Below are 27,042 nucleotides of genomic sequence, written 5' to 3'. Positions count from 1 at the left end.
GGGCAGGCCAACTTTGCAAGCAAGCACCTTTAATAAACAAGCCATCTTCCTGGTCCACTCAACCTCTTTGCTAACAGATCCACTAGTGAGGGTATTTGCTTTACACATGCATTCTGCGTCTAGACAACAAATGACTCTGTTCTCAGTAAAGCCTTCAAGTGACAGGTATGGTGGCACACATTTGTAATCTCAGCACTTGGGAGGCTGAGGCAGGGGCATCAGGTGTTCCTGGACAGACTGGGCTACATTGCAAGTTGTGATCCGACCAGGGCAACATAATGCTAGTGTTTCAAAGCCAGGAAAAAAAAAAAAAAAAAAAAAGTGAAAGCTTCTAGGTGATAGGGGACTGGGGGTTTGAGCCCTACAGAATTATATGACTCAGAGGCAGTTAAATCCCTAAAGGCAGGCCCAGGAGGTAGAGTGGCACCTGACGACCTGTCTCAGGCAGCCTCTAACCAGAGGCCACTGGCAAGTCCTTTCATGATTGGTGAGGTCACAGATCTTGCTGAGAGACGGCGGCACTTGACCCAGTGTCACAGCGGAAGGGAGGAGGTGGCCAGGCAGCTCTGGATTTGAAAGACACATGGTTTCCAGTCTGTCCTGGCTCCTGCCATCTAGGCCGTCTTTGCTGAATGCAGCTCAAGTGGATCCCTTCCTCCTCGCAGGCAGGCGGGGCGGCCTGCCTCAGGCGATCTCAGGGCATGTGGTGGCCGAGGGCCCAGTCACTGCCGAGTCTGCACCACTCGTCACAGGCTTAAAGGACACTGGGCTTGGGCGAAGAGGACCGCTTTTTTTTTTTTTTTTTTTTTTCTGAGGTAGGGTCTCACTCCACCATGCCTGGCCCCTCTGTAACCACCCACAGCTCCACCAGGGTCCCATGGTAAGGCAGTCTGCGTGTCTAAGACCAGGTGGGACCACCGGGGTGGCTGCGTCGCTTCTGACCCCTCAGTCTAGGTGACAGTGGGCCTTTCCTGCAAGTGGCTCAGCTCACCCACGGGTGCTCTGCGGCAGGGGAAAGCTCCTCCGGCCAGCAGGGTGCTTCTCTGCTGCATTGGATGCAGCCAACTGACTCTAGCAAGGATAAGGACTGGTTGGCAGTGCCAGAGAGGAGGTTCCGGTGTTTGTCTGCCACCTTGAACCTGAGGTCTCATAACCTGGAGGGTTGAAAAGGAGGGCTGGCTTCGGCTCCACTCTCAGTGCTTCTGTGGGCGGACCCGTCCTGTCTGGGAGTGGGGAGCAGCAGCCGTCAAGCCCGCTTCTCTGGAAGCAAGTCTGTGAGGAAGGGGATGACTCAGCATGGGCCACCTTCCACACTTCAACAGTGGATGAACCATGTTCTCATATAAACAGATTGTGTGTGTGAGCCCGTGTGTGAATACTGGTGTGCATATGTCATGGCACACATGTAGCAGAGTACAGCCTCATGTGCCAGTTCTCACCTTCTGTCTCGTTTGAGGCAGCTGCATTTTGCCAGGCTAGCTGGCCTGTGAGCTTCCAGGAATGTTCCTGTCTCTGCCCCCCTCTCACTGTAGGTTCGCTGGGATTACAGACACCCTCACGACTGCATCAGGCTTTATGTGGACTCTAGGGATCCGAATTTAGGGTCTTATGTCTGCAGGTCAAGCACCTTATGCACGGAGCCATTTTTCCTAGCCTCATAGTTTTTGTGAGTATGTGCTCTGCCTCTGGTACCCCCTCTGGTTTGTAGGCTCATGAGTCTATGTGTAAGTGCATGGAGGTGCCCGTGGGCCACGGCATCCGTGTGGAGCTCAGAGAATAACCTCGTCCTGTTAGCTCTTGCCTTCCATCTTGTTTGAGACAAGCCCCTCTTACTGTTTTTGTCCCTGCAAATGCCAGGCTAGCTGGCCTGTGAGCCTCAAGATTCTCCTGACTTTCCCTCGACGGCTACAGGCATGATGGGGTTACAAGGCATGTGTGCTACTTGTGACCAGTTTTATTTATATGCAAGCAGAGAGAAGAGAGAGGCAGAGAATGGGCACATCAGGGCCTCTAGCTACTGCAAATGAACTCCAGATTCATGTGTCACTTTGAACATCTGGCTTTACGTGGGTGCTGGAGAACTGAACGTAGGCCGCAAGTGCCTTAACTGCTGAGCCATCTCTCCAGCCCCCTTGTGTCCAGCTTTATGTGGGATCTGGGAATCCAAACTCTGGTCTCACGCTTGCACAGCAAGCTACCTCCCCAGCCCATTTCCGCCTTTTTTTTTTTATTTGAGGCAGATTCTCTTAGTTACTGCTGTGTTTGCCAGGCTAGTTGATGCCTCAACTCCCATCTTCCCATGTGAGTACTGAGATTACAGATGCTCCCTACGGCATCAGACTTTATGTGGGTTTCGGGGCTCCACGCAGGTTCTCACACCGGCAGGCGAGCCCTTTACCCCCCGAGCGTTTCCCCAGCCTGTGCGTTCATTCGTCTGAATCAATGGCTCTCAGCTGATGCTGCTTCTCCTGTTGCCTTGGACAGAGCACACTGTGGGTGGGGGGCTTAGACACTCGGGCTTCCCCCCAGGCCGTCAGTCACAGGCAGACTTTGCTGGAATTCAGCAGCTACTCTCATGTCACCAGGGTCCTTCTGAAGGTCCTGCGTGGTTTCCAGCTGTGTGTGGAGGACAGCACTGCCCCTTCCACTGATGGGTTCACGTTAGACTGAGGAAGACGCTGGAGCCAGGGAATGCCTATGGCCACTCTCAGTATGCTTGCCCAGGAGGGCCTGATGTCAACATAACAGGAAGGAAGCACGAGACACCCTAATAAACTTCGGGCTACAGCTCCTGTGCAGCAGTGACACCGAGCCTTCTGAGAGCCACCTTAGACGAGCGCCTAGGATGCTATAGCATGGTCTAGGCTAAGCAGACAGCCAGGGTCTGACATCTCGGGTAGATGACCAAGTCAGTATTACAGGGCTGCCTGGTTCCGTGGCGGGCCTGGGGACCACAGGCAGGTTTGTAAGCAGCAGGAACAATGACAGCAATGTTAAGATGGCTGCCAGCTGCTAGACGGGGGTTTGACGCTGCTGAGCCTCACCCACCAGCCTGGGATAGGTCTTATCAAGCCTGCCTTACTGAGGGGCTAGCTTAGATAGTGCACATGGCCTGCCCCAGCTCTCAGTCTTTTCCAGGATATGACTGATCTGTTGGGGCTCAGACTAATCCTGGATGGCTTTGGTCCTCACTATGGTCTTGGGGCTCTACTGGGCATGTCCTAATACAAAGGGCCCAAGTGGGCCACCTGATCTGTTCTGGCCCATAGGTCATCTTCCAAGGGATCCTGGGAAGGGGCTGGGTTTGTCCTTATGGCTGGCTGTAGTTCTGTGAGCAAGTTAGTGTTCATGGCTTTAAGATGTAGGTATTCTGAAATCTAGTTAAGATACTCAACTGCTGAACCAAGTTCCTAGCTCCTCACTGGAGGATTCTAGGCAGGAGCTCTACCATTGAGGCAGCCCCCACACCCTCACTGGGGATTCTAGGTAGGAGCTCTACCACTGAGCCACGCCCCAGCCCCTCACTGGGGGATTCTAGGCAGGGGCTCTACCACTGAGCCACGCCCCCAGCCCCTCACTGGGGGATTCTAGGCAGGAGCTCTACCACTGAGCCACGCCCCCAGCCCCTCACTGGGGGATTCTAGGCAGGAGCTTTACCACTGAGCCACACCTCAGCCCCTCACTGGGGAATGCTAAGCAAGTGAGCACTGTAGCTGAACAATGAATTCCTCAGGACAGGTTTCTTTTATGTAGCCTGTAAATCATTTTAGATTCAGGCTAACTCCAGCTGGAGCCTCCTCCCTCCCACTTCCAGGGCCTCAAACAGGAAACAACCTGTTACCTGGTGAGCAGGTGGGGACCTACCAAGATTATTGTCCGTCAGCACCTCCTTGACCCTCTTGGTTATGCCGTAGGTGTCCAGCTCTGGTGACATGGCTACTAATTCTTGGATGCTGAGGGCCGAGTGTCCGGAGAGAGGCAGTGGCGTTGTGGGCTGGGAGTCCGAAGCAGGCGGGTCACTGGGTTCTGGAGGTTTGCCTTCCTTACTGGCCTCAATGGCGGGGCAGGGCTGCTGGACCAGCTCGGTTAAACTCTTCACGGATTCGCTGGAGCTCATGGGGGACTCGGGGGCGGGGCTGCAGCTGGCGGAGGTCTTTGGAGTGCTTTCTGGAATTAAAACACAGAGAACAGCGGCTGAATACAGCCATCTTTTACCATGTATGTGGACTTTTCTTCTCCAGGCAATGTTAATTAAATGTCCTGCAACATAAAGGGATGATGTAGTAGTTCATGGGTCTTTATGCATTATTTCATAGGTTTTTTTTTTTTTTTACCCCATTAAGACTAATCTCTAATTTTCTGCATTAAAAGAACAAAAATAACACCAGTAGAGACGAAAGAAAGAAAGAAAGAAAAGACCAACTAAAGGTTTAAATAAAAGGTTTCTGAAGGCTTAATATTAGGGCATTTTGCTAAAAAAAATAAAAGTCATTATCACTGTCATGATTTGTTTTAATGAAACACCATAATTTTGATAATTCAGAAGGGCTGTGGGTAGACTATAAATCGTGTGATTATTCTGACTATGCTTTGCAGAATGAAAAGTATGCACAGGGTTGGGGATGTGACTCGGTGGGTAGAACACCTGCCTAGCTCACACAAAGCCCTAAATCCAACCCCCAGTGAGCATAAGCCCAGTGTGGTGGTGTACCCCTGTCACCCCAGCACTCGTGTGGAGGCAGGAGGAGCAAAAGTTCAAGGTCATCCTTGCTACAGAGCAAGGTGAAAGCCAGCCTGGGCTGCATAAGACTCTGTCTCAAAAGACAGTGTGGACAGATCATTTTAAGAGGCGGGGTTGGTTGGTCACTGTGGTTATGAAGGATCTTGGACCTACGGCCTCAGCTGCTGGTCTCCATGCTGGCCCAGGGAAACTCAAGTCTCAGGACCTCAGTTTTTTTGTTTTTTTTTTTTTTTTCTGTGACAACTAGAGGGAGTCTCATTTGCAATGTTAATGGAAGACAGTGGGAACCAAAGAGAGGCCAAGCACCTGACCTGCACCAACAAGCAGCTTGCTGGTCTTGCTTGTTTCTTTTGCTCATCTGTGTCATGGTGTGACCACCACCAGAAAGGGAAGTCAGTAGAAGGCAGGACCTTTGGTGTCTTGTTTGAGAGAGAGAATGGGTGCACCAGGGCATCCAGCCACTGCAAATGAACTCCAGATGCATGTGCCACCTTGTGCATCTGGCTTACGTGGGTCCTGAAGAACTGAACCTGGGTCTCAACTGCTGAACCAAGTCCCCAGCCCCTCACTGGGGGATTCTAGGCAGGAGCTCTACCACTGAGCCACGCCCCCAGCCCCTCACTGGGGGATTCTAGGCAGGAGCTCTAACACTGAGCCACGCCCCCAGCCCCTCACTGGGGGATTCTAGGCAGGAGCTCTACCACTGAGCCACGCCCCCAGCCCCTCACTGGGGGATTATAAGCAGGAGCTCTACCACTGAGCCAGCTCCCAGCCCCTCACTGGGGGATTCTAGGTAGGAGCTCTGCCGCTGAGTGATGTCCTCAGTCCTCTTTTTACTGCTTATTTTGAAATAGGGTCTCATTTAATTGCCCAAGTTGACTTTGTATTCACTCTGAAGCTCAGGCAGGTCTTGAGCTTTCCATCCTCCTGCCTCATCCTGGGATGTTAGGCCACTGCCTTAACCACTAAGCCATCTCTCCGGCCCGTAGAAGGTCTCTTGGTAAGATTAGCATACTTGCAGGGTCTTCAAAATACTGATACTTGGTTGAGGGCACAGTGCAATGGTAGTGTGTTTGCCTAACATGGTTGATGCCTTGAACTGCATACCCAGCTACACACACACACACACACACACACACCAAACAGGGCTGGGGAGATGGCTCAGTGGGGAAAGTGTTTGCTGTGCAGATATGAGGACGTGGGTTCAGATCCCAGCACCTATGTAAAAGCTAGGTGTGCTGGCACACACCTGTAATCCCAGTGCGGGAGATAGACGCAGGAGGATCCTCAGGATTTGTGGGCTACTTAGTGTGGCCAAATCAATGAGCTCTGGGTTCAATGAGGGACTCTGTCTCAAAGAATAAGGTAGAGAGTGATTGAGGAAGACACCCAATGTTAACCTGTGGGCTCCACATGCATATGTACCTGCATACATGTGCACCCCCCCACACATGAACATGCATGCATATAAATGCATGCAAACCATACACATGCAAAAAACAAAAAAGGAAGAAAAAAAGAGAACTGAACCTCGAAAATGCCATGACCTGACTAAAAGAAAATGTAGCAATGAGGAAGTGATAATTATCAATCTGCTGCACACACCTATGAATGCCTTGCTGGGTGTTTGGGCTAACCTCTTCTGTGTTCCAGAAAATGAAATGTATTCCAAATACAAGTACTTCCTACAAGTGTCGACAAGGAGCAAAGCCCCAAACAGAACAATAATTCCACCCAATAAACCTGTTTATTGCCCTGAATCGGTACAAAGTCTCATGATCACACAAAACCCGTGTGCTCAGCCTGGAAAAATCAGGTTAAGAAAACAACTGAACTGGTGTATAAGAGACGTGAGAGATGGATGTGAGAGGCAGAAATGGTCTGTCTCCATCTTTAAGGCAATATGAATCCTGCAAATCAGATTGTTTCGTTCTGCTCACCCCCAGGTCACCAGAGGACGGGGCCTTAACCCCAGCAAATGTTGTTTGTGTATCAGCAGCAGCAGGAGAATTGTACTGTAAATTCGCCCTGATTCACCCATGCGAGGGGCAGATATGGCAGGCCATCCATCTTGCTCACTGACTACTGTCAAGGATGGCATGTGCTCCCCACATGATAAACAGATTTCTCTTAAGTCGGTGTCCTTTAACCCACATCAAGGTCAAAATCACGGTTATCAAGCTAATAAAGCATGTGGGGCTGTTTTCTGTCTCCGAGGCAGATCTTACCAAATACCTCAAGTGTCACTTGCTCAGGCATCCCTGGCCAGCGTCTTGCATGTGTTTGGGTCACCATGGGCCCTGAGCTACCTAAGTGGTGGGCCTACATGACCAGTGTCTTTCCACAGTGGACAAAGGGGAACCCCAGAAGTGACACAGTGTAGCAGGTTGCTAGGGTCTGAACTGGGAGGTGGTCTGTAGATACCTCTGTGGTCTCAGGTCACGGAAAGCAGAATTTTTCTTTGTTTTGAGATAAAGCCTCACGGAGCCCAGGCTGGCCTCAAACTTGCTAGGTAGCTGAGGAGGGTCTTGACCTGTGATCCTGCTATTTCCACCTCCTGAGGGCAGGGATTACAGGAATGCACCACTGTGACTGGTTTATGTGGCATTGGAGATTAAACCCAGAGCTTTCTGTATGCACTCAACCAAGTGAGCCAAATCCACAGCTCCCATTCTAATTTTGATATTTATTTATTTATAAGAGAGAGAGAGAATATGGGTGTATGCCAGGGTCTCCAGCCACTGCAAACAAACTCCAGACGCATGTGCTACATTGTGCATCTGGCTTTCATGGGTACTGGGGAATTGAACCTGGGTCCATAGGTTTTGCAGGCAAGTGCCTTATCCACTAAGCCATCTCTCCAGTTCATCTAATTTTGTTGTGAAACAGAGCATATATCCTGGGCTGTCCTTGAACTCATGTTGCTCAGGCTGGCTTTGAACTCATGATTCTCCTGCTTTAGCTTCCTAAGTAGTTGGGATGAAAGGCATGCACATATATCTTGATTGTTAATATTCAGATAACAATTCTCCTTATGGCTCAGCAGGTTAAGAGCACTTGCTGTGTAAGCATGAGGACCTGGGTTCAGTTCCCAGTACTCATGTAAAAAGCCAGGTATGGCTGTACATATCTGTAAGCCAAGTGCTCAGGTGGGCAGAGACAGGCAGATCCTGGGGGCTTCCTGGTCAGCCAATCTAACCAAAAAACATGGGCTCCGGGTTCAATAGAGACTTTGTTACAGGGTAATAAGGTGGAAGAGGGATGGAGAGAACATCCAACATCTTCCTCTGGCCTCTGCATGCGTGTGCATGGAGTATGCACATCTGGACACATGTATATATATCACACACACAGCACACATAATTTTACACACACATATATGACAGAACATTTAAGACAAAAACCTTTATAAAGTAGTTCTACAAGGGACGAGTGGATCTAACTGCTTACGAGTTGCACCAGTAGACACGGGAGGAAGTGCTGGTGGAATGAATGAATGGATGGATGGAGGAGTGTCATTCCATCCATTCTTTCACCTGCCTGTTCAGCTGGGTAGGGATCTGAAATACAGGGAGGGTCCTTCAATCACAAGCACCACTTGCAACACTGTGCTCAGTTTGGCATCTTTGGGTTTGAAACATCATAAACTGAATGTTAAATAGTAAAAAAAAAAAAAAAAAAAAAAAGCAAGTAAGTCCTTTGAATACAGAGATGGAACTCTCAAGAACAGTAACATGGGGGCTGGGCAGCTCCATGGGCAGAGTGCTTGTCTGGCACGCACAGAGACCCTGGTTCAGTCCTCGGCACCGCATAAGCTGGGCACGGAGGTGCGTAATTCAAATATTGGGGAGGTACAGGCAGGAGGATCCAGAGTCATAGTCAGCTTTAGCTACAAGCCAGCCTCAGATACGCGAGACTGTCACAACAAGCGGTAAGATGGGTGGATAGGTGCCGAGGAAGCTATTGCTGTGCACATCCATCCGAACATCTGTCCACCCACCCGAACATCTGTCCACCCGAGCATCTATCATCACCCATCCACTCACCATCCATCCACATTTTAAATGCACCCGCTTTGCGTCCTGTAATCGGCTAGGTGTTTGGGACAAGAGAAATTGGACAAAACCTTGCTTTCAAGAGTCTCTGGAGCCTGCAAACCTGGGACAACCAACAAGGAACATGTGCGTGTTCTGGAAGCCCGACCGACGGGCCGAGGACATGGCTCAGTGCCGAGTGCTTGCCTAGCGCATCCGAGACCCTGCATTTGATTGCTGGCATCTGAAAAGAAAGCCCAGCCACAGCGTTGATGCTTTGGGCTCTGCTAGCAATGGTGAGTAAGGTGTTCCATTCAGAAGTGACCTGTGTGTGCACCTGGCTATGGAGGGGTGGGGGACACCCTTGGGTGGTGTCCTTCACGTACTGGTATCTCAGACAGGTTCTCTCACTGGAGCTTGTTAAGGAGGCCAGCTGGCCAGCAAACCCCAGGATCCTACTACCCCCACTGTCTCCATGCTGGGACTACAGGCGTGTGACCCATGTCCACCACTCTACGTGGATACTAGGGATTAAGTTCAGATCCTCGAGCTTACAAGGCAAACTCCTTATTCACTAAGCCATCTCCACGGCCCGTGGGATCACTCTTCTGCAGGGTGGCCCTGGAGCTTACATATGAGAATCTGGGTTAGGAAGCAGAGCGCAGAGATGGTGACTCAAAACTCCTTGGAGGTACACAAGATGTTCAGAGCCATAAAAGGATTGTGGAAACTACGCTGTTCTGCAAACAGCGGGCCAAACAACAACTGCCTTCGGTTTTCAATAGAAGCCAATAGGAATGCACACCCGCCCCAATTGTGCAAGACAAATCGCTCTGCATTTTATCCGATCCGCTACTGCAATTTCCACGCCCAGCCCTCCTCTATCGTGGTAATAACCCAAATTCCATTTAGTGTTCATTTGAGCAGTCAGGATAAAGTCATTTCTGATTATCTCCCCACTGTGTAAAAAACAGCTTGAAGGTAGGAAGTCAGCAAGCATTTCCACCAAAAAGTAATTATTGCAAGTGACATTTTTACTGCTGGCATGCCATAAGGCGAACTGCGCTTTCAGAAGGACAAGTTGCTGAAACAAAATGACAGGGTACTCCGTGACATTCTGACAAGAACCCAAACATTATTTAACTGGCGGCTGGTCTGATGTACGGCTTTACATTATACCCAGAGTTTAGGCTTTGAGCCCATGCCAGGCCAAGAAACTCCCAAGTCACTCTAAAGAGAGGTAAGGAGGCCAAGACAGAATATAGGGAGTAGGTTCAAGGACAATAGGGTGATATAGCCTGACCTGGGGGGCCTGAACCGGAGGGGGACAGTAGCCTAAGGAAAAAAAAAGAAAGTAAGAAAGAAAGGAAGAAAGAAAGAAAAAAGCTACAGGCAACAATGTGGGTTCTAGGGAGCTCAGTGTGGACATCTCTGGTCCAGCAGGTGCCCTGGCAATCCTGAAGGGCTCTGAAGACCTTTCTAGCACACAGTTGTTGACAGCTTTAGAAGCCACAAGAGGGTGACCACCAGCCTGGGGCTCTTTTCAGCTCAGTTCATCCAAGTCCTCTGAGGAGCCCCCAGCCTGGGGGTTTACACCAGTCTCTTTAGACACATTAAGGTCTTTGTGCCCAACACGAGAGGCAAGCTGTTCTGATGCCTATAGTTTATCCTCTAGGGTAAGGAATGGCCCTCAAAGTTAGGGGAGCTCCGACATTTGTGGACACCATATCTGTGCCTTGTGGCCTTAGCATGCGTGGGCTCTGGGACCTAAGCTTCCTTCATCTTTGACTTAGCGGTGGATCCCTGGCACCTCTCCCATATAGTCCTGTGATCACTGACCTCTGGTCAGTATGCAGAAACGCGCTGCTATTTGGACTGATCCATGTCCCAGAAACATCGGGAATCTGCCATGCCCACCCACCTCTCTGTGTCTTGGGACACTTCCCCACCGAGAAAGGGAACAAACAAATCCAGGCACGGAGGCACAAACCTATCACCCCAGCACTTTGGAGGCGAAAGCAGAAGGGTCAGAAGCTCAAGATCATCACTGGCTACCTAGCAGTGAGTTCCAAGCCAGCCTAGGATACATGAGCCTCTCGCCAAAAAATTTTAAAAAAAAGAAAAAAGAAATGCTTTAAAGACAGAGGTAGGCACTGGCGTGTGTGAGTGTGTGGCTGTATATGAAGAATAGAACTTTCAAAATCTGCCTAAGGAACTCTACGACACAAGCGCCAAAATACTAGAAAACAAGCTTGTTTAATAAAACCAAGTTATTAAGGGAGTTGGTCCAACGAGTAAAGTGCTTGCCTTGTAAGTGAGAGACCTAAGTACAGAGCCCCAGAACTCCATGTAAAAGCTGGGCATACTGGTGCTATGTAATCCTAGGGCTGAGGAGGTGGACAGGGGAAGATCCCTGGGGCTTGCTGGCTAGCTAGTCCACCCTAAGGGTGAGCTCTGGGTGCAGCGAGACCCTGACTCAAAACATAAGATCAAGGATGAAGAAGATGCCTAACACCGACCTCTGGTCTAGACACACACACACTTTGGGAGTATTGGAAAATAAAACACTCTGGGCTATGGAGATGGCTCGGTTGTAAGAGTTCTTGATGAGTGTCTGAGTTTGATCGGCGGCGCATGGCCAGGCATGCCTGTGACCGCAATGCTGAAGGAGGGGGAACAGGAGCATTACTGGGGCGCCCTGGTCAGCCAGTCTCACTGACAAACAGGAGCGCTAGGTTCAGTGACAGACTCTGTCTCAGGGAACTAAGGTGGGAGAGTTGCAGAGGAGGGTCCGGATGTCTTTCTCTGGCCTCCATATACGTGTGCGTGGGGAGGGTGCATCTGCACAGACATGTGCATAAACCACACGAGCACACCTGCACGCCACCTCCCCCCCAGAAACACACACACACATATTTAAAAACTGTGCTGAAATTATTGTTCAAGGAAAAAAACCACAGTCCAGTGTGATTGCTGAAGTGACCTAGTTGTCCCTGATTCAGGGGCACAGGCTGCTTCTGTTCCGTCCCACAGTTCCATACCTATCTAGAAATACTGATTGCAGGGCTGGAAAGATGGCTCAGTGATTACATGTATATATATATATGTATACACACACACACACACACATATATGTATATATGTATATGTGTATATATGCAGGCAAACGCCTTAACCGCTAAGCCATCTCTCCAGTCCCCAGGTGTTTATTTTTAAAGCCTGCCAGCTTAACTTTGATACCCCAGTACCCATGTAAAGCCAGATACATAAAGTGGTGCATGCATCTAGAGTATGTTGCAGTCAAGAGGCCCTGGTATACTCATATGTACTATGTCTCATAAATAAATGATATTAAAAAAATAAACTATGATTTCAGCTGGGTGTGATGGTGCACATCTCTAATCCAAGCACTTGGGAGGCTGAGGCTAACCTGGGCTACAGAGTGACTTCCAGGTCAGCCTGGGCTACAGCCTAAAAAAAAAACACCAATAGGACTCAAAACAAACAAACAAAAAATAACAACAAAAAGAAATGATTTCAAATTACTTTCCATAACCTTATTACTGAAGCAGCTGTGTGTATGAACACTTATCATTGCATCCCTGAGTGTTTAAGAGAAAATGCATGTCACACAGTCTAAATATATATTACTGATGGGAACAAACAAACCCTCTAGTTAAATTGCTTTGCTGTAATCAAAGATTAATCTCTGTGTGTGTGTGTGTGTGTGTGTATGAGAGAGAGAGAGAGAGAGAGGGTGGGGGGAGAGATAGATAGATAGAGAGAGAGAGAGAGAGAGGGAGGGAAGGAGAGGGAGAGAGGGAGAGAGAATATCAGTCTTTTCTTTTTCTCCAGGGTTCATTTGTGGCTTTCAGAAAATCTATTCAAGTCCTGTCTAGCAGGTGGTCCCCTGCCATTCTGAGAGTCAGATTAATCCCCCCCACATTTCTGACAGCTGGAGGAGCTGAAAGGTACTCTTTTATTTTGGGGGGACTGGGTCTCAATATGCATCCCAGGCTGGCCTCGGCCTTGGCCTCCTGGGGCTAGGGTTATAGGCATGCAGGACCACGTTCTGTCTTTATTTTTCACATGTGTCTGGAGGCCGCCGGTCGAGGTCTGGTGTCCTCTTCACACTCTCCACTTTATTCTTTGAGACAAAAGTCTCTTGCTAGGTTTAGAGCTCACTGATTTAGCTAGATTAGCTGGCCAGCGCACCCCAGGATCCTTCTGTCTCCGCCTTCCCGGCAAAGGGGTTACAGGCACATGCCACCACACCTTACATGGGTACTGCGGATCCAAACTCAAGACCTCACACTTGCTACATGTGGCGAGCGCCTTGCCCACTAGGCCATCTCCCCAGCCCATGCCTTGTCTTTAAAAGGAGGTCTTATATCTATATGGCCCCTACCAAGGTGCACTGGGCAGAGGGGGTGGAGAACAAATGTAGGAACCCGAGGATGGGGAGGAGCACTGTGGAGAGCTGTCATTTAGACCAGACCGACACAACACTGGGCCCCACCAGCATGCCATCATGGGTGGTGGAAGTAGGAACGGGGCCCCCAGCTCTCTCTGAGGAGTCGGTGGCTGTGGGGTGGGGGAGGGTGGGAGACATCTTGTGCCGTGGTGTAGCCACTGGTAAACTGCATGTGCTCTTGGCAAATCGTCCTCCACCCATGCTCATGCAAGCAACTGTACGTTAAACTCAGTGGCATAGGGAAAACAAACAAACATCTAAGTAGACGAGGAGCTACTTGGGAAGAAGAAAGGGTTCATGAGAGGGGATGGGAACCAAGGAAAGGTAATGAGAGGAGACGATGATCAAAGTAATTACATACATGTATAAAATTACCAATAGAGAGTAAAATAAGATTGCAAAAGAAAAAAATTAAAAAAAAAAGAGGCATCTTTTTTTCCCTTAAAAAAAAAAAAGATGGGTCTGGAGGGATGGCTTAGCTGTTAAGGCGCTTGCCTGCAAAGCCAAAGGAACCAGGTTTGATTCCCCAGGACCACTTGAGCCAGATGCATAAGGGTACACACACATCTGGAGTTCATTTGCAGTGGCTGGAAGCCCTGGCGCGTCCATTCTCGCTCTCTCCAGACGCGTGCGCTCTCTTGTGCATCTGGCTTATGTGGGTCCTGGGGAATCGAGCCTCGAACCCGGGTCCTTAGGCTTCACAGGCAAGCACTTAACCACTAAGCCATCTCTCCATCCCCCAAAACAAATATTAAAAAAAAATTTTTTAATTTTTAAAAATTTTTTGTTCATTTTTTATTTATTTATTTGAGAGCGACAGACACAGAGAGAAAGACAGATAGAGGGAGAGAGAGAGAATGGGTGCGCCAGGGCCTCCAGCCACTGCAAACAAACTCCAGACACGTGCGCCCCCTTGTGCATCTGGCTAACGTGGGACCTGGGGAACCGAGCCTCGAACCGGGGTCCATAGGCTTCACAGGTGAGCGCTTAACCTCTAAGCCATCTCTCCAGCCCCCAAAAAATACTTTTTAAAGATGCTTTTAATCCTAGCCTTCTAGGCCGACAGCTCTGGAACTCCTTTCCCTTGGCACTCAGTGGGCAGTAAGCTTTGTGCCCACCTGGGTAGGGGAGAGGCACTAGCAGCCTGTCTCCTGTCAGTGACGTCACCACGCGGTCAGCACTGGGAATGAGGTCGGGGCTGGGCTGTTCATGGCTGAACATGGTTGGGGCCTCACGGGCTGATGGTACATGTGGGCCTGACTGTCCGCCTTCCACCTCTCAGCACTCAGGTGAGAGAACGACTGTAGGCCTGAAGGAACCAGGGGACATTTTCCTCACAGGCGTCCTTGTTAGAAAAGCTATTAAGGTACATTATTTTACACATCTTCCTAATCTCTCCATCCTGCTTTACTTAATTTGGGATGAAATTGTTGAGAAAGGGTAGTTAATGTGGGACAGTCAGTAAAAGTAATTTATCATCTCCCTGCTTCAGTGCGCCCGTTCTCAGCGAGCTCATTTTCTGCATTCATCATGGAATCAGCCTATTATTTGCATATTAATCAGGCAGTGGACCATGAAGGAACCGCATCTCCGCCAAATGCTGCGCTATCTCAGGAGAAACACTCAGTAATTATCATACATCAGTGTTATGATGTGGTAATTGATTATAACATCTTTCTGCAGCCCCTGGGGAGTCCCTCTGCTCACCCAGCTCCAGGCACTCAGGGTAGACTTTTCTCTCCTGGCACAAATCTGATTGGCCGTTGGTGTGGTCCCTAGTGCTATTTTGGAGGAGTAACCGATTCTTTTCTTTCTCTCGGTGGTTCCATGGGAAGGTTGGGCAAGGGATGGAACTCTGTGGGTGGGTCGCTTGCCTAGCATGCATGAGGCCCTGGGTTTGATGTCGAGCAATGAATAAACTGGGTGTGGTTGTGCTCTTCCGTGATCCCGACACTCCAGAGGTAGAGATAGGAGGATCAGAAATGCAAAACTCATCCTTGGCTACACATATAGGTAACGATTTTGTTCATTGGTTTTTAGATTTTTGGAGGTTGGATCTGTAGCTGTAGCCCAGGCTGACCTGGAATTCACTATGTGGTCTCAGGGTGGCCTCGAACTCATGGCGATCCTCCTACCTCTGACTCCCTAGTGCTGGGATTAAAGTTGTGTGCAGATCAGGAGTTTGAAGTCAACCTGGGCTTCATGAAACTGATTCAAAAAAAAGAAGGAAGGAAGAAAAGAAAAAGGGACAGAACAGGAAAAAGGAACGAGAAGGGCATCCCCGGGGTCCTCACTGCCCAGCCTTGCGGCTTTCAAGGCTGCTACCCCGACTACCATACGAGTTTCTTATCTAATAAAACACTCCAGCTCCAGTCTCTCCTAATTGCAAAGTCAGTAGGAAGTCAGTTTCTCTGCTTTATTTAGGTGCCAAATGACAGACTAATTTGGGCCCTTATGTAAAGGACAAACCCAACATCTGCCAATTCAGATTTGGGCTATATTTAGGATCCCAGTTCCCCAGGGAAGAGCAAACATAATCCCAAGATAAAGCCCAAGATGGACACCTCCTGGCTGCATGTCTGGGACAAGGCCCGTGGAGACTTCCCTCATGACAGACTTGAGCATGTGCCAAGGGGACAGACTGCATGGGGCCGGGACCACGGTGGCTCCAGGTGGTCCTTACAAGAGAAAGGACCTGGGGCTGCTCTGTGTGTTTTCACTAGACTTAGGTGGGAAGGGGTTTTCAAGAAATAGGACCCTCTTTATAAGCTTGGGATCCAAGTGGTCACTGGCTTCTCCTCTGATTTGGATCTATGCTCACATGGGAGAATGTCCTTGTCACTTAGTTGCTTGCTCTATTGTGGGCCTGATTTTTATTTTTACATGTATGCATGCATATGTATGTGTACGTGTGTATGTGTGTGCCTGTGCGTGTGTAGAATCCAGAGGACAACCTCAGATGTCATCCTCAGGAATGCTGTCTACCTTGATACAGAGTCTCCATTGGTCAGGAGCTTACCAATTAGGCTATACTGACTGGCCAATGGGCCCCAGGGATCTGTCTGTCCCCCCAGTATTGGAGTTACATGTGTGTACTATCATGCCTGACATTTTTTTTAAAGTTAAAATTTATTTTATTTATTTGAGAAACAGGAAGAGAGAGAGAGAGAGAGAATGGGCACGCCAGGACCTTCAGCGGCTGCAAATGAATTCCAGAAGCATGTGCCACCTTGTGCATCTAACTTACGTGGGTCCTGGGGAATTGAACCTCGGTCCTTTGGCTTTGCAGGCAAGTGCCTCAACCGCTCAGCCACCTTTCTACCCATGCCTGGCATTTTTATGTAGGTTCTGGGGATTGAGCTCAAGGAAGGCAAGCACTTTACTGAATGAGTCATCTCCCAGTCTTGACTTTTATTTTGCCCGTTTATGATTCTGATTCACTTGTGACCCTGCTCTGAAGCCTGGCTCTGTCTCTCTGCACAGTCACAGGGGTCAGCCAGGAAAGCAGGTCCTCAGGGCCCCAGGGCTGGCTCCTACAGGCACCTCTGTGGCAACAAGGCCACATTGGCCTTAAAACCACATAAGCTTCTGTCTCCTGCTTGGTGGCAGAAAAATTTCCTTTCATTTGGGACTAGATTTTGCATGAATACATATGTGTGTGTAGTCAAGGTGTGTGTGCAAGTATGTATGTATGCACATGTGTGCGTGTGGAGGCCAGAGGTCAACATAAGGAGTCTTTCTTAGTCACTTTTCATCTTAATCTTGGTTTTGTTTTGGTTTTTCAAGGTAGGGTCTCACTCGAGCCCAGGCTGACCTGGAATTCACTATGGAGTCTCAGGGTGGCCTTGAATTCACTGCGATCCTCCTACCTCTGCCCAGTGCTGGGACTAAAGGCGTGCACCACCACACCCGGCTTTGTCTTGTTCTTTGAGACAGGCTTTCTTACTGAATCAGAGCTCAGCAGTTTGGCCAGTCTAGCTGGCCAGCTGGCCCTGGGAGTCCTCCTGTATCCATCTCCCCAGTGTTGGGATTACAGGTCTGTGCCACCACACCTGGCACTTACGTGGGTGCTGGGGATCCAATCTCAGGTTCTAATAGCTGTGTGGCAAGTGCTTTACGGACCTGGCCATCGCGCTGACTCTGAGACTTGGATTTCTTAGTCCATAAAGGGAGGGAAGGATTGTTTCCACTCACTAATTAAGGACATTGAAACTGTGAGTGGCCCATGGAAGATGCATACATGTGTGTCTCCTCATTTTAGTCCCATAACTTTCTAAAATTACCTAAGGATTTTTATGCCTTTCAGCTTCTTATTCCTTCCCTAGAATGGAACACTGAAGATCCAAGTCCTCATCTGCTCCTGTGACCTACTTCTGCCTCTTGTACGGAAGGCCCAGCGCACTGTAAACTCCATTTTCCAAAGAAGCATACAAAGGAGGGAGGAGAGGTGGCCAGAGGCTGTGCCTGGGCCAGCTGGGCATCTGCAGAACTGGAGCTTGACATGCAGGAGCAGGGGTCCAGGCAGAGTGACCAAGAGGTTCAGGGCTCATCCTTGCCTGTAGTAGCTACTATGCTAGAATCTTCTCCCAACGCAGCCTGCGTGCTGGCCTCTGACTGTGGCTGCACTTGTGAACCTCCTGCTTTTGTGCCATCTTTATGGAATGTTGCGGGGACGGTCAATTTCCAGAAGAAATGGCACTCCCTGGAAGCTGTGAAGCTGCAGGGCTGCATGAATGCCACCTTTCAAAAGACCGTGGGGCTGGTCCTCAGCGTCACAGACCCTAGGCCGCTCCACTGGAGGAGCCAGATGGAGAAAGCAGGTGACTGGACAGGTCTGTCTCAAACCCATATGCCTAACGTTTCATGTGTCCCTTTTATTAATCTAAAGCTATCTGTCCACACATATGCCATCTGATGGTAGGGGAGGTTGTAATGGTGATAGAAAAAAAGCCATCATCCTCCTCCCCATCCAACTATTTGGAAATAGAACCCAGTGTCTCTTGCATGCTGGCTGGACAAGTGCTCTCCCACTAAGCTTTTATACCTCCAGCCCAGAAAGCCAACATGTAAAGTATTTACAATAGTGCTGGCCCTGTTGTTCTGGAAGCATTATACACAAACCCATTCAATCCACCTCACACTCTATGAGGCAGAGACTTTATTCTTCCTATTTTATAGAAGAAGCTGAGAAACAGGGGTCTTGAGTTCGTCTAAGGCCACATAGACACTGAGAGGCAGAGCAAGCTTCCAGAACCAGCTATGAGCCCTCCACACCACCCTGCTGCTCTAACATGTGGAGGTCACTACTTAAAAACCAAGCTGGATCAAGAACTGAGGGTGTGGCTCAGTGGTAGAGCTCCTGCCCAGAATCCCCCAGTGAGGGGCTGGGGGCGTGGCTCAGTGGTAGAGCTCCTGCCTAGACTCCCCCAGTGAGGGGCTGGGGGCGTGGCTCAGTGGTAGAGCTCCTGCCCAGAATCCCCCAGTGAGGGGCTGGGGGCGTGGCTCAGTGGTAGAGCTCCTGCCCAGAATCCCCCAGTGAGGGCATGGGGGCATGGCTCAGTGGTAGAGCTCCTGCCTAGAATCCTCCAGTGAGTGGGTGGGGGCATGGCTCAGTGGTAGAGTTCCTGCCTAGAATCCCCCAGTGAGGAGATGGGGGCATGGCTCAGCGGTAGAGCTCCTGCCCAGAATCCCCCAGTGAGGGGCTGGGGGCGTGGCTCAGCGGTAGAGCTCCTGCCTAGAATCCCCCAGTGAGGAGATGGAGGCATGGCTCAGTGGTAGAGCTCCTGCCCAGAATCCCCCAGTGAGGGGCTGGGGCGTGGCTCAGTGGTAGAGTGCTTTGTGGCACCAGTGACAGGCTTCAAGGAAGATCCGTGTCCATAAGGGTAAGTGGTGTTTTTTAGAAGCAGGCTGTGTATCCTAGGGTCCAACTAACCGTGGTGCCTGGTCCCTGCGGTCATACCCACTGTCCTGCCTGTTCATGCTTTTCCTCTTACACTAACCTTAAGGCAAGAGCATCCTCAGTGCTCCTCACAAAGTGAAGTCAGAGTTCTCCCATGATTCACTTTCTTGCTATCATCTGAGAAGACCAAGGCCTTTGAACTGGGGGTTTCTCATGCTTTCAAAGTTTTCTAATACTGCGCATAAGACACACTCTTCCTCATCTCTGAACCTTTGTCTTCAAAGAGCTCCCCATCTGAAATATTCCACTGCCTACCTATCACCCTTTAGAGCCCAGCCTCAGCTGCGGTGGCCTCTCCATAATCCTCTAACCACACATGCCACAGGACAGCCATCAGGCAGCCAGGAAAGTGTCTTGTCTGGCCTCAGCGCACAGAATCCCTTTAACAGGCCACCTTTATTATTTTTAGAGACAGTGAGAGAAAGACAGAATCAGTGTGCCAGGGCCTCAGCCACTGCAATTGAACTCCAGATGCTTGTGCCACCTAGTGGATGTGTGCGACCTTGCGCTTGCCTCACCTTTGTGCATCTGGCTTAGATGGGATCTGGAGAGAGATCAAACATGGGTCCTTAGGCTTCACAGGCAAGCATCTTACCCGCTAAGCCATCTCTCCAGCCCAACAGGCCACTTTTGATAAAATAAAAATGCTCCAGCTGGGCATGCTGGTGCACACCTTTAATTCCAGCACTCAGGAGGCTGAGGTAGGAGGATTGTTATGAGTTCGAGGCCAGTCTGAGACTACATAGTGAATTCCAGGTCAGCCTGGGCTACAGCGAGACCATACCTCGAAATAAGCAAACAAAAAAAAAGTTCTAGCCAGACATGGTGGCGCACGCCTTTAATCCCAGCACTCGGGAGGCAGAGGTAGGAGGATTGCCATGAGTTCAAGGCCACCCTGAGACTACATAGTGAATTCCAGGTCAGTCTGGGGCTAGTGTGAAACCCTGCCTTGATAAACCAAAAAAAAAAAAAAAAGTTTCAAAGCAGGTTATCACCAAGAAGAGGAATGAATGGGCCGTCATGTTCACAGTATTGCAATAGACTGTGGGGCAGTGGTCTCCTGAAGAGTGTGGCGAGGATCACATTTGCTCACCCATGGCTTTCTGGATTTTTCTTTTTATGTTTGATGTGCTGTGTGTGCCAAATTGCATGTTGGTTATACATAAACCTCAGCTACCCAAACATGGGCCACAGTCATTCTTCCTGGATAGAACATTATTCTCACTTATTTAGAACAAAGATGCTGCGGCTTGAACGTAAAGTGCTCCCCCACAGGCTCATGGGTTTGGACACTTGGCTGCTGCCTGGTGGTGCTGTTTGGGAAAGTTGTGGAGCCTTTTGTTTTGTTTTGTTTTGTTTTGTTTTTGAGGTAGGGTCTCACTCTGGTCCAGGCTGACCTGGAACTCACTCTATAGCTCCAGGGGGGCCTTGAACTCACAGAGATCCTCCCACCTCTGCCTCCCGAGTGCTGGGATTAAAGGCGTGCGCCACCACGCCTGGCAGTGTGGAGCCTTTAAGAAGTGGAGCCTTGCTGGAAGAAGTGGGACGCTGGAAGCAAACACCTGGGTTTTATATCTCAGCCCCACTTCCTGTTTGTCCTCTGTGTCCTGCCTGTGGCTATAACGTGAGGAGCAAGCGTTTTGGCTCCTGCTGCCACGCCTTCCCTGCTATCTGGGGTGTATGCCCCGGAAACGTAAGCTGAAAGAAATCTTTTCTTCCCCATTGCTTTTTTTTTTTTTAATGTTTGTTTTAGTTTTTCGAGGTAGCATCTTACTCTACCCAGACTGATCTGGAATTCACTATGTAGTCTCATTGGCCTTATTAAACTCATGGTAAGCCTCATACCTCTGCCTCCCAGGTGCTGAGATTAAAGGTATGTGCCCCACAGCTGGCCCATTTTGAGAGAGAAAGTGAGAGGCAGAGAGGAATGTGTGTGTGTGTGTGTGTGTGTGTGTGTGTGTGTGTGTGTGTGTGTATATATATATATATATGAGAGAGAGCAAAAGAGGGAGAGAATGGCCATGCTAGGGCATCTAGCCACTGCACACAAACTCCAGATGCATGTGCCACCTTGTACATCAGGCTTACATGGGTCTTGGAAAATGAACCTGGGTCCTTTGGCTTTGCAGGCAAGCTCCTTAACTGTTATGCCCCCTTCGTTGCTTTTTATTTGGTCACATCCATGAGTAAAATAAGGAATTCAAAAGAGAAAAGGGGGACTGGGGACATGGCTTAGTGGTTAAGGACCCATGTTTGACTCACCAGGTCCCACCTAAGCCAGACACACAAGATGACGCAGGTATGCAAGGCTGCACATGTGCACAAGATGGTGCATGCATCTGGAGTCTGATTTCAGTGGCTGGAGGTCTTGGTGCGCCTGTCCCCCTACCCCCGTTGCTTTTTCTCTCTCTCACTCTCCTACATTAAAGAGAGAGAGAGAGGGCTGGAGAGACGGCTTACCAGTTGAGCGCTTGCCTGTGAAGCCTAAGGACCTGGTTTGAGGATCAATTCCCTAGGACCCACGTTAGGGGCGCATGTGTCTATAGTTCATTTGCAGTGGCTGGAAGCCCTGGCATGCCCATTCTCTCTCTGTCTTTCTCCCTGCCTCTTTCTCTCTTTGTCTGTCACTCTCAAATAAATAAAAATAAACAAAATATTAAAAGAGAGAGAGAGAGGGAGAGAGAAAAGAGAATCCAGTGGTTGGTCTCAAGTCATGTCTGCTCTACTCCCGACCATGAGATTTTGTGGGGCTGCCTTCAGCCCTCTATCCCTGATTCCCAGTCAGCCAAATCATGGGGAAACTGGCTACTCAGAGACAGAGCCTGTGGCATAGTCCCACTACAGAACGACATGAAGCCCCCTGGCAGGACTCATAACATGTTATAAAGACAGATACGTGGGCCTGCAGAGGATGCAAGTGACGACCTTTCTGTAGCCCTGTGCCATGGCGGGGGGGGGGGGGGCATGGACCACCCAGGGCTGAGCCTGCCTGCTGCAGCTGTCTCCTTCAACAGGCGGCTGACAGGAAATGGGGCCATGGGCCATGGGATCTTCCACGGCTGGACAGGACTTGGAAGCCACTAGTCTGGACCACCGTGTTTGCTGGGAAAAAGCTGGGGGCTTTGTGCTGAGTCCAAGGGGCCGGACCCTTACCTCGCTTACGTAGTTTGCTGTGCTATGTTGAAAATGGGAGTGAAGGACACGGGCTAATATTTTGTTATGGAGTCATGAAATGCTCCCATGTCAACAAGTTCCCAGGAACAGGGCATGGAGGACTCCCTTTGTGACTCCTTTCACGGTGGCTTACGTGACTAATGTCACATGCAGGAGGGGCCTTCTTCCTTCACCTTTTACACCTGCCTCTTTCCTTTCCTGTGGCTAAAACATGAATCGTTCCAAGTAGCCAGATGGGAACTTAGTCTTAAGGGGTTGGGAAAGAAAAGACAGATGGTGTAATAGTTACTAGATCATGGCAAGGCTATGTACCTGCCTACTCTCCCTCCCTCTCTCTCATATTGGGAGACTCCCATGGGAGACTTATAAAAAGAGACCCAGGGGACCCGTCCCCAGAGACCACCTGCAACCTCACACTCAAGTAGAGTTTTCAAAGACCACTCTGCACAAAAATTATCCCCTCCCAAATCACCGCGGGATTTGAGAGACGCCAATAGTGTCTGTAGACAAATTGAGGCCGATCAGGATTATGGGCAGGGAGCTGACTGTGGCTGGAAGATGCATCCTTCCGGGCCCACCTGCGCTGAGAAGCTTGGCATTTGTTCAGCCTGGAGTCTTCTGCTCACCTTCCTGCTTAGCAAGGGTTTTACAGCCTCCAGGAAAAAGCCACAGGTCACAGGGTGATGCTGGTGGCTGGAAACGGGATCCAGTGTCCTTAGTGCTTGAGGTTAGAACCCTCAGTCTCACATTATCAGCGGACACTCGGAAAGGGTCATGTCCACTGCTAGGCAAGAGGTCACGGTGCAAGTGAAAGTCAGGCCTTTCTCTCTGCAGGGTTACTATGAGTCACTGAGGCCCAGAGACGAGGAGAACTTTGGATTCTCCTGCCTCCACTTCCTAAGTGCTGGGATTGTAGGCCGATGTCACCATACCTTGCTTTATGCATCTGGGGCTGGAACCCAGCGTTTCAAGCATGTTAAGCAGGCACTCTACTGACTGAGCCACATCCCTAGTCCCCAGGGTTAACAGATCCCTAGTCAGCATTTTGCCATTGGTCATGTGAGGCTCTGATCAGGAAGCACATAACCCTCTCATGGGACCCCAGAGCCCTCACAGAAGGTGTGACCGACCAAGGGGAAGGAAGGCGGCGTCTGTGCCCCGGGGAAGGAGGTGTGCCTGTCACTCTAGGAACCAACCAGGCTACGCTGCGCGGCTCCAGGTAGACCGCCGGGGATCTCAAAGGGGACACAGAGCATCTTCCTGAGCTGAGGAGCCTCTGGGTTCTGTGGGAGCCATGGTGAAAGGGATAATCAGAATTCTGTGGGCTCTCTGGACCAGAGGCTTCTGGGGGAGCAAGGCTGAAAGCTGTTGAGGAAGATTCTGGAACTTTCTGTGGTCATTCTGCTTACCAATACCTCCATTAGAAAACATTTCCAATTGTGTGTGGGGGGGGGCTGGGGATGGAGCTCAGTTGGTAGGGTACTGTCTAGCAGGCATGAAGCCCTGGGTTTGATACTCAGTATTGCATAAACTATGATGCGACCCTGTAAACCCAGACCTAGAGAGGCGAGCGCAGGAGGGTCAGAAGTTCAAGGTCACCCTCAGCTACAAGGTTCAGGGGAGTTGACTTCCTGCTGGAGCAGGAGACCAGGCTAATTTACCATGTAAATGACTACAGATATCCAGTACAAACAAATGAACCTGCTGTTTTCTCTCCTGTCTGCTGAGGGAGAGCTGGAACAACAGCGGTTTCTGGTGTTTGTGCATGAAGTCTGTCTAGCCTCTGTCCCCCAGTATGGACCAAACTAACGCTGAAAACCTAAGCCCCGCAAAAACCTCATCGGGGGCTTTGATGGCCCAGCCACGCTGTTGCCCCATCTGCGCACGGCTTTGGGATCTTGAACAGCAGTTGGCACTTTGGAGGCCACCCAGCTGTTCCCCTTGCTGCACATGTGTCCTCTCCTCTCCTCTCCTAAGCTTCCCAGCAGGCTGCCAGGCTCTGGGCTACTCACTAACTCTGCTGCATTTTCAGTGAATCACTGGGATATGGAGACTGACCAACATGTTTAGAAGAATTGAGAAAGGAGAGAAAAAGAATGGCTCACGATGAAGGCTCTTCTTAGGAGCTGGGAGAAGAAAGCCGAGCTACGGCTGAGGGCTCAGTGTGGGAGGTAGCCGTGACTGACCAGCAGGGCAGGTGGGCAGGCAGGGCCCAAGCACCCTGGCCAGGAACCTCAGGGCCGAGACAGAGCAGGGATAGCAGATCCCGCTGGAGGCTTCTCAGAACTGCTGTGCTGGGAACTCGGGGACATGCCGGCAGTAAAGCACCTGCTGCCTAGGATCTCCCAGGGAGGGGCTCGGCGGCAGAGCACTTGGCCCAGAAGTGGGATGACTGTGGTCCGCTCTCCACTGTCCTGCTGCTCCAAGGCTGCCCAGGTCTTTTGTATGGAAAAGTCATCCCCTGCCAGGAGCTGTTCTTTCCTGGTGAGCTGGAAGTCCCTAGGGTGAGATCTGCCCCACAGTTCCCAGTCCCCAATACTGAGCTTTATAACTAGAAACCAATAGGTCTGATGACGGATACAGCGAAGACATGCATATTAAAAGAACCGCTCCTCAGCTAGTGATGCTCTGGCTTGCTGTTAGAGAGAGGAAGCAAGGGAGGGCTGCAGTTGGCCAGTTAGACAGTGCATTCATTCTCTTTCTTTTAATTGTCATGGTGACTTTATATGTGATAGCCAAAACCTGGAGATATGGGCTGGAGAGATGGTGTAGTGGTTAAAGGTACTTGACTGCAAAGCCTTAAGGTCCCGGGTTCGATTCCCCAGGACCCACATAAGCCAGATGCACAAGGTGGTGCATGCGTCTGGAGTTTGTTTGCAGTGGCTAGAGGCCCTGGCATGCCCATTTGTTCTCTCTCTTTCTACCTGCCTGTTTCTCTCTCTCAAATACATAAACAAACAAATAAATAAATACATAAAAATTAAAGCAAACAAGTGAACAAAAACCCTGGAGATAACCACAATGCCCTCCACCCCATGGGGAAAAGCGATAGGAGCCGCTCTATCCATGCACCCTGCTCGGCGTGAGGATGAGCATGTGCTGCCATATACAAGCTGAATGGACTGCAGGGACATGATGCTAAGTGGGAGAAGCAGTTCCGCATATGAGCCCATTTCTCTGACAGCACAGTAGAGGTGGAGACGCACTGCTTCTTGGGGTTAGGGACAGGAACGTGTACTTCCAGGCTCCCAGAGTTCCAGGGGTCAGAGGAAGCAGTGAACCTACAGGAGTGGACTAGTTACCTGAGCTCACACAGCCCTGCTGGAGGGGGTCCTGCAGTGACGTCACCGAGTGGAGGACTGGGGAAGAAAAAGGCAGAAATTACACATGGAAAGCAAGCCCAGGGGTGGAGCTTCCTAAGTGCGTGGGGCTCGAGGTAACGGGAGCCCCTCAAGACAAGATGAGGGGCACTTCCAGTAGCTCAGTTCAGGGCCAGGGCACCAGCTTGGGGTGGGGGTGTTCGAGTCCTGGGAAGTCCCAGAACCCTGGGCCGGGAGTAGGCAGAAATCGTCACTTGTGACACTTATTTTGGGAGTGCCCTTGGCAGATTTTCTCCCTTGATTTCCTGATAGAGCTACTTGACTTTTACCTATATTTATGCATAAATACCATTTTCTTAATTGATAACTCATTTTCTGCTGCTTATACAATTAGCTAGTAAAGGCTTCTCATGCCTGAAGACTAAAGTCAGAGCCGGGCATGATGGTGCACGCTTGAGATCCCAGCACTCGACGCGGGAGGAGCTGAGGACACAGGCTTGCAGATGTGAGGCCAGCCTGGGCTATCCAGTAAGGTTGAGGCCAACCTGAGCTTCATAGTGAGTTTGAAGCCAGTCTGGGCTACATTGTGAGTTCGAGGTTAGCCCTGGAGGCACGGTGAGCCCTGTCTCAATTCCCCCTTCCCCACTACCATACAATTAAAAATGAGACACCCCAACCACCCGGGGCTGCCCATGCCGGGTCCCCGCACAGAGACTGGCTGCCGCCCTCACAGACCTGCCTCTTGCCCCGTCCCAGGGTGTGAGCGCTCACCTGGCCCTTGTTGCTGCCCCTGCACGGGCAGCACGCCCTGGCCCAGCTCGCCGTTCAGCCAGAGCTGCATGCGGATGAAGGGCTCCCGGCCTTTCTGGGTCAGCTTGCTCCATGGTTTTGGCCGGGACAGCATGTCGCTGACGCTGCCTTGGGAGAGGCCCAGCACCTGCAGCGGTCAACACAGACACAAGGGCTCTCAGTGCCGGGCTGTCAGCCCCGCTCCGCGAGGCGCTCCAGTGACGCACGTGAGGCCCTGTGGGGCACGGGGAGATGCGGTCGGCCGCACAGGGATGGCATGGGGGGCTGACTTCAGAGAGATCACCGGCCTGGGCCACCCTGGATGGCTTGGTGAGGGGCTTTATCTGACTACCGGTGGGCGGAGGTCCTAGCAAGAGATCTAGGGATCTAGGGATCTAGGGATCTAGGCAAGAGATACTGCGTCGTCATAGGTCCATGTGGGGATGGGGGCTCAGCAGTACAGTGCGTGCCCAGAATAGGCCTGGGAGAGGCTGGGGTCACGGGCTCGGTGGTAGAGTGACTGTTGAGAATCTCCCAGCCAAGGACTGGGG

The 27,042-nt window shown here is 50.5% G+C and overlaps 1 protein-coding gene across 10 annotated transcripts in view; it reads right to left on the bottom strand.

Annotated features, from left to right (window-relative positions):
• Cux1 (cut like homeobox 1) overlaps nucleotides 1-27,042 on the bottom strand; it is a 422,843-nt gene that overhangs the window by 40,255 nt on the left and 355,546 nt on the right. For 6 of the 10 annotated variants that reach the window (XM_045142920.1, XM_045142921.1, XM_045142918.1 and 3 more), the window contains 3 exons: nucleotides 26,474-26,639; nucleotides 25,685-25,741; nucleotides 3,865-4,167 (listed from right to left, as the gene is read on the bottom strand). The exons of the other annotated variants lie outside the window; for them this stretch is intronic. In XM_045142920.1, coding sequence (XP_044998855.1) covers nucleotides 3,865-4,167; nucleotides 25,685-25,741; nucleotides 26,474-26,639 — 526 coding nt within the window. The remainder of the gene's footprint in view (nucleotides 1-3,864; nucleotides 4,168-25,684; nucleotides 25,742-26,473; nucleotides 26,640-27,042) is intronic. 10 annotated transcript variants of the gene reach the window in all.

The sequence above is a fragment of the Jaculus jaculus genome, chromosome 2 (genome assembly GCF_020740685.1).
Source record: "Jaculus jaculus isolate mJacJac1 chromosome 2, mJacJac1.mat.Y.cur, whole genome shotgun sequence".
NCBI lineage: Eukaryota > Metazoa > Chordata > Mammalia > Rodentia > Dipodidae > Jaculus > Jaculus jaculus.
This window is presented reverse-complemented; position numbering and strand designations above follow the sequence as displayed.